This window comes from Bradysia coprophila, unplaced genomic scaffold, assembly GCF_014529535.1.
Source record: "Bradysia coprophila strain Holo2 unplaced genomic scaffold, BU_Bcop_v1 contig_94, whole genome shotgun sequence".
Lineage (NCBI taxonomy): Eukaryota > Metazoa > Arthropoda > Insecta > Diptera > Sciaridae > Bradysia > Bradysia coprophila.
In genome coordinates, this window is record NW_023504022.1 from 3,152,946 (window position 1) to 3,165,605 (window position 12,660).

General features: G+C 35.7%; 1 protein-coding gene across 2 annotated transcripts in view; it reads left to right on the top strand.

Moving 5' to 3' along the window:
* Window positions 1-8,815, top strand: part of LOC119084935 (ras-related protein RSR1) — a 147,108-nt gene extending 138,293 nt beyond the window's left edge. For both annotated transcript variants that reach the window (XM_037195074.1, XM_037195075.1), the window contains 3 exons: window positions 5,374-5,509; window positions 6,091-6,264; window positions 8,425-8,815. In XM_037195074.1, coding sequence (XP_037050969.1) covers window positions 5,374-5,509; window positions 6,091-6,264; window positions 8,425-8,542 — 428 coding nt within the window. In that variant the 3' untranslated portion in view covers window positions 8,543-8,815. The remainder of the gene's footprint in view (window positions 1-5,373; window positions 5,510-6,090; window positions 6,265-8,424) is intronic.
* The last annotated feature ends 3,845 nt before the right edge of the window (window positions 8,816-12,660 follow it).

Genomic DNA, 12,660 nt, shown 5'->3' on the forward strand with positions numbered 1-12,660 from the left:
TGACAATCAGAAATAACTGGTGGGGTATGGGGGGTAAACTAAATGGCATAAATTGATATCGAAGTGATGTTATACTCGCAATTAGGTATACAACGATGTTTGGTGTGGTTTGGAATGGCTAGTTATATTTGCACAATTTTGGTGCAAAGAAGTTGTTGACAATGAGGACGGAAAAGGTCGTTCGCAAAACGCTTGGTTCCATCAATGTAAAATGCTTATCTCTCATCACTTAATTTAATTTCGCCAAACTCATTGTGGCCGGGAACATATGTATGCGATGAAGGCTTGTAAGTTTCAATATTTGCTTATCATAAACGGCAAGTTTATCACGGCATAATCGACTAATCGCTTTGTTTTGCTGATTCATTTTGTTTGAATTTCGGTTCGGTCCAGAGAATTCATTACAGTCAGAGGCAGCGAAATTTCTGCATGAATTTGAAAGACCACTGAAACAAATTCATGCTGAAATTTCACTGCCCCTAACTGTACAGTAAGACAGCTAAGGTACGATCCAACCTATACACCGGCTGTGATAGCACAGTGAATGTTAAAAGTAATGAAAATTTTCTGCCGTAGAGATTTCTCCGACTAACTTTTACTAACTTTAAACTCAGATCGATGTCAACTGATTTCACTAGTCGAAAGACGAAAGAGAACCAGCACCTAAACGATGATAACTGCACGAAGCATAAGAACTCTTTTCTTTTATATAATTTTCCAGCTCGGTGTTGGTGATTCCTCAACAGATTTATGTTCTGTTAAATAATGTTGTTTGTCAGAAAAAAGGAAATTTTATTTAATCCCAACGGAATGTATGAACATTTTGTTCTGAAAACTTGCGAGAAAATAATAATAAAAAAAAGACACACTCGGATCTACTCCACAGTGTGGTAAAGTAATAGTGATGTTACGAGCATGGAATCGTTTTCTTTACATTTTCGAAATAGATTTTTTTTAAAGAGAAATTTCAAATTCAAATTGTTTTTTATAAAAAAATGTCTAACAACAGAAAAGCATCAACAGGTTGGCTTAGTGGTTACTTACTAGCCTTCTACGAAAATGATCCCGTGACAGACAATTCCACAAGGAATTTTTCTAGCGATTATATCGCATTGGTAACGTCCTAAAGTTCACTCAAGCTTCATATTTTGGTCAGTTTAAGTCTGTTGCACTAAGTGTTCCCAACCATTACTAAAGTTAGTTTACTCATTAAGTCCACGGGAAATGACTTTCAAGCAGGGACTATTTTTGGGAGAACAATTTCCCACATTTTCTTTAAATTTCCTACATTTCACGGAATTTTAATACATTTTTTCGAATTTTTTCAAAAGTTCTTTTTGGAAAAATTGGGGAAAACATGAAAAAATCTAGGAAAATTCAAAAAAAATATGGGAAAACGTTTTCCCGAAAATAGTCCATCTCATGTCAAAATGAAGTAATGACTCATTCATCGTGTGATTAGTGAGTAAAAGAAAGGCAGGAAAAGAAGATGACAACTATTAGTTGACATCACTGTTTATCCATTTTCGAATTCCACCACATCAAAAGTAACCTATTTTGTAAGCCAAAATTTTGGTATTGTGAAATGGTGATGATTGGGACGTAACTGTACTCGAATTCACCGAGTGGTTAAGCGTCACATGTGGCTTCGATTGACTTAGTTTATTTATTTATGTCATAATATGAGTAAGGCCTGTGAGCCTTTTTTAGTACATAGTAGGACTTCAATTAGTCACTTTAATTAGTCGGGCAACTTCTTTGTCAGTTATTTTTAATCAACGCCAAATACAATTCTAAGAAAAAAGTTGTTCTTCGGTGTGCCTCTAAAGTGCACCGATTTTTTTATAAAATTTATTTTGTTTACAAAATACGACACCCCATATTTACCCATTCTACAGCCGCCAAAATTTGACTGCAGTCATTCGTAGCCGTGATATTAAAACTTTTGTCTGAGTTACCTTGTAGCTAGAACAATAAGTTTGGCCACATTTTCAATCAGCACCAGACTACCTTAAAACAGTCTAAACTCAAAAATATTGGACCGGCCATTCCGATATTTTATGTAGGCGCTGCAAGGGATGGCATTTTTTTAATCGGTGCATTTTAGGGACATGCCGTAGAACAATTTTTTCCTTAAAATAATTATTTAAGTCGATTAAACATAAGTTACCAAAATCGCCTGGACTAATTGCAGGTGCCTCCTCAATCGTTACTCAAGACCAAGCGAATATTTTATTAAATTGACAGCGCCAATATGTAAGACTGTTCGAAAATATATTTACTTTAAAATCGACAACGAATTCCCGTATGGATTCAAGTTTGGTAACAATATTGATACCGCTTCGTTAGTAGCTGATGCTCACCGAATCGAAAACAAGACGAAACAAATTTTCGAATAGGAAACCTCCTCACAATACATGTATGCATATCCTAGACCTATACCGTACCGTACACCCTCCACTCTTTTCGCCCATAAACGAATTCATTTTGGAAAATAAACTTTCTATTTGTTTGGCAAATAAATATACAATGGAAATGTGTACACAAAGCCATAATATACTGACTGAAAGTTCGCCCATTGACTTGAATGTGGCAGAAAAAAATAAATAAATAAATAATCTTGAGGCCAGCTCAATGTGAACGGAAAACTTTACTCTACATATTCGGTCGGCACTTTTTTTTCCCTATTTCGTGGCCGCATTTGACTTTCCGTTTGATCGAATATTTTAAAAGTTCAATTTGATTATTGAGATTTTATGAAAATTTAGGGAAAAAAAAGAAAAAGAAAAACGTTTCCTTTGTTCGTAATAAAAGTACAAAGTCAATTGAGAGCAAATGGTGTATTGTGAATTAATACATCGATGAATATATTGTTCAGCGACATTCAGCGACTTGTTTCAATCAAAAAAAAGAAGGAATTTCTGTTGTTCTTTTCACTCACCCTCTCAGTCTCTCCTTCCGCACTCCTCCATATTTATTCCAAATTTACTCGAAACCGATTTAAATTCGGATCAGTCGTTCTTAATAGTCAAATTGCTAAAATTAGGTACACCAGCGCCCGTTATTGCAATTTAAAAAGTGTAATTCTTTATTGAAAGCTTCAATTAATTCCACTTTTGCCCATCCCTTTTCATGCGAAATTTTACATTAATTTTTACATTACACGAGGTGTAGGACCTACACCTACACTGTAGGTGTTGTTGGTACGTTTTTTTTTTACATAAATTAAATCAACCGGTGCGCACAAGTTCATTTGTATGATATATACACCAACGGTTGTTTATACGAATTCAGCGTTCTTCTCGTCGACTATCGAAAATATTGAATTTGCATTTAAATTCATAGCGATGATAAACCATTTTGGATGCATTACGAATGAATGTTTCAATCAGAGAAGAATGACCACTACCACAACCACACAGTAAAGTAAACAGGCCGAAGCAATTTATTCGAAAGTAAAATTTGGGACCTTGATATGAGCAGTTGACTTAGAATGAAAACCAAGACTAATCTAGCTGCATCATCACTGCGATTTGGTAACGGACGCGCAAGGCTATTAGACTAAAACAGAAGATAAGTTCACAAACAAAGCCAGTTGTTTCCGATAGCTTCTTACGCAAGACAGCAGTAGCCTTACAGTTGAACTAGTTTTTGAAAGGCAACATAGATAAGTGTCATCGTCTGATGGAAAGCTTGTGGACATTGATGGAATGCTACTTTGAAAGACCCAAATCGTAGCCAAAAAACAAAATATTCTCGCAGAGAAAATCACAAAAGGCATAAACAAAAGACTCACCATACACACGCATAACTCAGCTTCGGCAGCAGCACACAGTCCACAACTTAATTTCAAAACTTAAAGACAGGGAAGATAAACAGCTCCAGATTGTCCACTAAACGAGTTCCTTTTAAATGACACGAAAACTGAAAATTTACTTTCATAGACAGCTGTGATGATTCTGAACTGAAATGTGAAATAGTTATTTGTGTATCTGTTTTGAACTTTAATGACGACACAATGCATCATTCAAGCATTCAAAATGCTGCGAAATAAAAACTAGTCGCACCTCATAACATACGTATAGGTCTGGTGAATCATAAACAAAATGAAAGTAAACGGTATAATCACAGCACTGAAAATGTTCGGAGGCTGATGAAATCACAATTGGCTGACTTCGTTTCTTTCGTAAAGATAGACGACTTGTTTTCGTTGTAAGAGTTAAAACATACAAACAATCCTAAGCGGTAGCTCTTATCACTAAGGCCTCCAAATTTGACACCTGTCAATTCAGTGTTCATGCTAGGATCAGTGCTGTGGTATAACGTACAGCTCAGAAGAAAATAGAGAACAAGAGTTAAAAATGTTTATAAAACCACGTTGGAGGCATCACGCATTACGAAATATAGTTTGCGCATACGACTTCGCCTCGAGTTGACAATCTTCACATCTATTGCGCAAAATTTCCATTTAGGCACTTGTGAGGAAAATAGCTATTCTTGCATTCAATTCCACATCCCCACTGATTGACGCAGCTCTATTATATACGACCGTTGTTTATAGGTTTGTTTGCAACCAAGGTTTTATATGGGGAGGTTACGCACCACTGGGGCCGCAAAAATCCACTGAACTTTGTGTAAATCACAATTTCAGTTCAGTTGAAATTTTGTAATGAAATCCAGTTAGAGGTACCGATAGTCGCCATGTTTTCTTTTTTGCAATACGACCTAGATGATAGAAGGTGGCGCTTCTTTCGCCTCCACAGGATGGACGATGATGGTCTGTTAAGAGGCCATTCATAAAGTGCGCACGCAGTGTGCGGTCATTTTTTGACCCCTTCCCCCCGTTTCGCACGCGATTTTCCATATAAAAAGTTCCAATTTCAGACCCCCCCCTCCCCCCTTAAGTGCGTGCGCACTATTTGAATGGCCCCTAACACCTCTCTGCATTTCACCGGTTTTCTAATGGAAACTTAGTCTAGCGGAAAATTTGAATTCGCCAAACAAAAAATGGAAACTGTATTAATGAACGCACATCATCAGACCTCTATTAATTCCATGATTTACGGGTTACGACAACAGAAAAGCACCTCTCCGTATATTTAAGCTACGAACGGATCGAAAATTATTTACCCTCCCGAACGAACAATGAAACATCGAAATGAGATTAACAATTTGATTTAAATTTCATTTCATTCTTCGACTTCCACAGACATTTAAAATGGGAGAATAATGGTATGGAATATTATAAATGTAACAGTGCTGAGCACCGGTATAGAATATCAAAGCCAATTTATAGTAACAACCAAATTAAAATTGAATAAAAAGTAACCTTTCGACAGGCACTGTGTGTACATTTTCTATTTTTATTTACAGAGGGAAAAGCGATGGCAACAGCGTATGACTGTAAATTCATTGAAACATCGGTTGGTATCAATCATAATGTAGATGAGCTACTCGTGGGCTTATTGACACAGATACGTTTGAAATTGGAAAATCCAGAGAAATCAAGGTGAGTTTAACCGACACAAAAAGATTTTAATTGGATTTGTTTGTGGGACAATTTCAAGTCGTTTTCTCCGGCAAACAATTGGGTTTGTTGATTGGTTGTTGTTGTTGTTTGTACGCCGAGTTCATATTACGAAGTCGTTCAGGACGAAACGCATTTAAATTTCTCAGTACGACCAGATTTATGGTTAACATTTATTATGCGATTTAAAGCCGACTACTGCGCAATAGATGTGAAAATTTTAAATTCGAGACGGAGCCGAGGTTGACAGCACATCGTATGCGCAAAATTCCAGCAATTTATGCAATTTTCGAACGTTGTGATGCTGACTTCCATAGATGGTTTTGAAACGTTGGAGTTCATCAATAGAAATCTCTGACGGAATCTTATTCGAAATTCTGATTGAGATTGAGATTACCGATCATTTCTAAACATTTGGATAAGTTGTAGTCAAATCATTAGACTGAATCTATCGTTAAATCTTCTATCATATGAACGATCATAAATGAACCGGACTGTACAAGAACAACCTTGTTTCGTTTGTTTTGGCTAAACCAAACCCCTTTTTTTGGATAAATTTGCAGGGATTTGTTTCGCAAACGGTCTTATAGAAAGTCGAAACGAAGAGCATGTTCACCATTGGGTTCGGCCTGTTTGTCGGGAAATGGTGGAACGAATCCCAGTACTCCAGTTTCTGCCACAACAAACAACCTGGGATGCAATGAGTTCAATACGCCGCCTAGCAGTGCACAAAGCAGGTAAATATATTTTTTTGACGACGATATGCGGTGGGGAATGAGTAACAGATAGTTTGTTTCGACGAGGTATTTTCTACAACCCCTAAGGTAGTAGCGGGAGAATCAGAGGTTTCAAAAAAAAATCACAATTTTTCACGACGATCATGTCCGAAGCGATAGCGGAGGACTTGACGCAGTCTAACTTCCAAAAAAAGAACGAAGAAATTTTTTTGAGACGCGGCAACTATATATAGTCGAATATTTAAGTTTCTTTCCTTTGGCCTGTATCACCACAAATCCTATCTTATTCGCGCTTCAAATACGAGCAAAACGAGCTATCACTCGACTATGTAACTTTAAAATTGCCGGAGATACATCGTTTTGAAGTTGGTCATTATGATAGAAAATGCACCAAATTAACGTTTTCCAAACAATCAAAATCTTTCAACTTACTCTGTTTATCTGTCTATCTATCTATCTATCTATCGACGGTCGATCTCGGAAACTAGTCAGCCAATCTCCATGAAATTTTGCAGGAACCTCAGGGTTGGAAATGGGTGGGTCAATTATGTTTTTAGAGGTATTTCTTGAATGGTGGCAGATAGAGAATTACTTTCGTCAAATTTTCGATTTTCGTCAAATTTTCTGAATTTAGTCAGATTTTGGAATTTCGTCAAATTTTCGATTTTCGTCAAATTTTCGAATTTCGTCAAATTTCGTCAAATTTTCAAATTTCGTCAAATTTTCGAATTTCGTCAAATTTCGTCAAATTTTCGAATTTCGTCAAATTTCGTCAAATTTTCAAATTTCGTCAAATTTTCAAATTTCGTCAAATTTTCGAATTTCGTCAAATTTTCAAATTTCGTCAAATTTTCTATTTTCGTAAAATTTTTGAATTAAAACTGTAAACTGTTATAAAAAGCAGTGTTGACTACACTTCTAAAACGACTGATATCCCAACAAAAATCTCTTCGAGAAAAGTGTGACGCAGTCTTTGAAATACAATTTCAAAAATGAATGATATCGCTAGAGTTGACGCTTTCAGCTTCGTTACGCAAAAATTAAATTTTACACCCAATTAGTTCAAACAAGCTGGCTTAGGTTTTCTCATCATCTGCCAAATAATTTTTACCAAAAAAAAAATTGACTGGAAACAACCAAAATTTTACCAAAAAAAATTGCGTCGCAAAGTGGCAGATGTTCAGGAACAGACCAGCAAGAAAATTTATCTGCCACATGCGACGCAGATTTTTTTGGTAAAATTTAGTGATTAAATGTGAAAATAGTATCTACATTCGACTCGTTCTGGAAACCTCTCACACGCTATAAAAAAAGACTTTTAGTCCGTGGTACGAATAGTATTTTTCATATTGGACGAAAAGGTTCGACGAAGTCGCACTTTTTTGGTCCTAGGTATGAAAAATTGAATTAGATGCATCATCTGGGTCTCTCTAACTCACATATTTTTACACGCGTAAGAAAAGCGCTTTTCCGATCATTTAGTGAGATTTTCGTCGTGAAATTTTTGTAGAAAAATATTTTTCTGAAACTTTTGATTCTTGAATAAAGGAAAAAATTGTTTTAAACGTTCCATGCAGGCAAAATTACTCCATGTAGACGCTACCTCTCCAACAGTATAGATTTCCTCCAAGCAACGGTTAAGCCGAACACAATGAACCGAACACGAACCGATGTCATCCATAGAACCATAACCGCAATTTATTTTTCGTTGTTATTTTGACAATTGCATTGTTCTGAGTGTTGAGGTTATGGCTCTATGGATGACGGTTTGACATTTAATTTCACCTTGGAAGAAACCTATAGAGTGTTAAAGGAGAGTAGAAATTTTGACGTGTCGAACTCAGTCAAATTAACAGGTTTTTTTTCCATGTTTACAAACAAATTTTGACGAGCTTAGTTAAACAAAGAGTTTCTAATATTACGTCCCAGCCGTCTCTCTGTAGTTAATTTAGAGTGTTGAAAGAGCGATTAACAATGGGAAAAACCAGTTAATTTACCTGATTTCGATTTAGCACTCTATGCAACCTTGGTTAACACCAGAGAAATTATGTCCATTTTAATAGCTTTGAAATCTGCTCGTTTATTCGACATTCTCTTGACGAAACATTATAACGAAAACGACGAAAGTTACGAAAATACTAATTTTCTGTTTTGTGACAGTCCGAGAAAATACCGTGGATCACGCACATCTACCAGTTTAAAGGTGAAAGGACTTTTGGGACGAGTGTGGGCCAGAGATTCCAAATCAAAAAGCTGTGAGAATCTTCATGTGTTGTAAAAGTTGTAAAAATAAGAAGAAAAAGATTTCCGTGTCTCCATTTAAATTTGAAAAAAAAAAAAATCCGCGACATTGTAACGCGGCAATGAGTTTAATTCCAAAGTAAACAAAAAGTTAAAATTAAAAACTAAGGAAAGATAAGCAAAATTTTCCAAACTTAAGCAAAACAAATTTTAATTCAAAAATGTAGAAACTTAATTCATCAAAAATGAACCGTGTATACAATGGGAACAGTTGGTGTGTAAAAAAAATATTAATTTTAAAATTTAAATTAAAAAAAAATTTACCTTTTTCGATGTATAATGTGACCGAGATGTTAAAAATGTTTTATTGACCGTTTTTTTGTCATTGGATCGTATAGATGTAAAATTTAATTCGGATTTGAATGTCAACCAAATGAGAAATCATTTAATTTACCAGATGAGATAATGTCCCAAATTTAGTCGTAAGATTTTTTATACCAACTGTAGAATTAAAAATTTTTATATTGAACACCGACCAGTAGACAATTTTCTTTTTGGTTTTCGTTTTTCGAGAGTATACCCCAAACCGAACGTTTTATGATTTTAAAATATTTCGATTTCGTTCGCCTATCATACCGAAGTAGGACCAAGTCTATCTGTCAACCATTTTCGGACATTAGTGCTTCGATTAAAGTATAGTTTCCACTTAAAAAAAAGCACTCCGTTTAGCCTTCGTCTACATGACAGTTGTAAAATAGAACAAAGGAACTGTCACGTAAACGGAGTAAAAAATTGAAATAAATTCAATTTCCACTCCGTTTGCGTGACAGTTCTTTTGTTCTATTTTACAACTGTCATGTAGACGGAGGCTAAACGGAGTGCTTTTTTTTAAGTGGAAACTATACTTAATAAACCTATTTAGTGCACAAGCCATTATTGCAAGAACGTTGTAGATGATTTTAAATGCCAGGATGGTACGACATGTCCCGACAATATATTTATTGTTTGTTTTTCGCTGACAAGCATAACAAGGGATAAAAAGTTAAAAAGTAGAGTTTTCGTGTGAATTTTGTTCATCCGAGGCGAAGCCGATATCAAGAAACACACGAAAACGAGACTTTACAACTTTTTATCCCGAGTTATTTAATGGATTTTACATGCTGACGCCCTCAGTGCTTGAAACATGAAAAGTACGGTTTTCGACGGATATAACATGTAAAATACTATTACATGCTTTTGAGCTTCAAGTCAATTTACTTTTCATCTCTAGGTTTGTAATAAACCACTTTCGACCCGAGTGAAAACAAAAAGTACGTAAAATGGCTTGTTTTCTTTAAAAAATGGACCAAAAGCTCATCTGGGCGTTACGGAACCAGCGCAAACTCTCTACCTAATTTTTCTATATTTATAAGGCCGTGGAGCATTTCTTCGTTATAGTTTCAGTCAGTGCGGAAAACGAAACTGATATAGTAGACCCGAGTGAGTATGGCATACTCGTAAGACAACAGTCGCTCACTGTAGCACGATTAGATTTAACAATGGAACATTTTTGTCATTTGTTAACTCACGTTGTGAGTTCGCGTCCGAATTTTAAGTATGATTGATCGAATGGACCTTTTGCTTCGGGAGGGAACATTCTGTGTGTATTTCTCCTTCATAGGTCATGCAACGCACTGCGTGCTGAGGCTTAAGCTAATCATTCACATAGCTATTGAGGTGATTTGTGATTCAGATTCCAAGTCAGGTTAGAGTTAACTCGTCCATGAATAATGGATATGACTGTGCACGCAGCATGTTCACTGCCTCAATCGATGATAAGGTTTCCTAATAATGGAAATCAATCACATGGTGCATCGATAATCGATTAGGAAATGAATCGATTGAATTATCGAACCTGCCCTTAAGGAATCTAGAAAATGAGCAACGTTCATTGAACACGAACTTCTTGAGTTACAAAAATAATTGATGAAACATCTGGGATATTTCTTTATAGACCATTTAAGTTGATAAAAAGACTAGATGGTCTGGAGGGATGAATTGACAGCTGACAGCTACAATCGGTTCGCTTTTCATTGATTGTGTTCACTCTCGTTGAATAAAAGTGAAAAGTGAAAGACAGTGACCAAAAGCGAACCGATCACAGCTGTCAACTGTCAATTCATCCCTCCAGACCATCTAGTCTTTTTTTCAACTTAAAAGGTCTATAGTGACAATGAGTGTACTGACAATAGAGCCGTGTCGGTCTGCCGGTATTTGGGTTGTCAAACTCTTTCTAGCCATGGGAAACTATTTTTTTTAATTTGCGTAAATTGCAGCTCTGGAATGAATAATAATATATAAACCAACCAACAATTGCATTAGGAAACTTAATCTACTTTTGCGCGGTTTTTTTTTAATTGAATGTTTAACAATAGCAAAACAAAACGAAAAAAATAATAATTAAAAAATCAAAAGCAATATTTCATTTATTATAAATAATGAATCACGAGTAGCAGTTTAAAATCGCCCGATATTTCCAGTTAGATTTGATGTAATTTTTCTGCATGCAATTTTCAACGGTTCTTTTCAAACAAAAATTTCAATAAAATAATTCTCGTAGTTTTACCAATAAAACTTATTGTCACTCATATGTGAACCAGTCATGGGATTCACGAACAAAAACTGCAGAGTTTACTGACCGAATTTGCAACCGTTAGATATTGACCGTTAGATATGTTAGTTACTAACTCTATTCTCAAAGTAGGTTGACCTAAATCAACGCACTGCTCCTAGCATGAACATAAGAAATGTTTGGAGGCTGATGAAGTCACAGTAGGCACTGCATTTCTTTCGTAAAGATAGATGACTTGCTTTCATTGTATGAGCTAAAACACACAATACAATCATTCTTTAGCGGTAGCTCTCATCACAAATGCCTCCAAATTGGACATTTTTCAAAGTAGTGTTCATGTTAGGAGCAGTGCGTTGCCTGAATAGTCTGCATATGGGGTAGAGGCGCCACATTTTTTTACACATACTTTCATATACCGTGCACGCATAAAGTCGTCGAACACATGAACAAAAGAGTCGCAAACAATAGTACAATAAAATCTCTTCTGTTGTTCTATTGTGTATGATTTTATTGTTCTATTGTTCACATCTTCGACGACTTTCTGTGTGCACGGTACTTTATTTGTGGGAAATTATTGGCTTCAGACTAATGCATTTTTTACGATGTTAAATTTTCTTTTATTCCCTTGACAACTGTCACGAAAACGGTTTTCTAATTAATTGTAAACTGATTGATTTGTCAGAAACCCAGAGAAATGGTAGATAGTTTTGGAACCAATCGTTTCAAAAATATATCGATTGAGAGGATCTCTTTCATACAAAAATATGAGAGAAGAGAGGCGCCGTTTACCATTTCTCTGAAAAACAACCATTATTGCCAGTATGATGTTGTCCATGTGTTCAGAGGCCATAGTTCTGAAAAATAATTAATTTCCCTCGGGGGAAAAATGGGCTAGGATTCACATATCGCAGAACAAAAGGTATTCGTAAAACACTTGAAAAGCTATGTGAAGAAATCGGCTCCTTCCAAAACGACAGCACTGCTCCTAGCATGAACAGTGAATTGGCAAGTGTCAAATTTGGAGGCTTCAATGATAAGAGCTACCTGTAAGTCATACAATTAAATTAATCATCTATCTTTACAAAAGTAACGCAGTCCGCAGTCCCTAATGTGATTTCATCATCCTTCGAATATTTTCTATGGTAATTGGCAGTGCTACGACAAAACACAAAAATTCCTACTTTTGTCGTTTTCTCTTCCCATATGTAGTTCTGATGAACATCATACAAATTCCTTGTGGTCCTTTGTCCTTTGTACAGTAAAATGCATGTTAAAAAAATTGAAGTACAAGATTTGAAATCAATTGGTTAAAAATGCTTTGAGCGTTTACTTTTCATATGAGTGTACATTAGGCACTAGTAAAGTCACTCAACTGAGTACTCGTGTAGCACCTGAAACAAAAGTGGCAAGAAGATCTATTTTGGGAAATGTTTGTTTACATTCAACTGTAACAACCATAAAAAGCCATTTATATTCGGTGTTAACAGATCAACAATCGAAAAGAGCTTAATTATTCTGCAACCAGTCGATATGTTTACCAATTA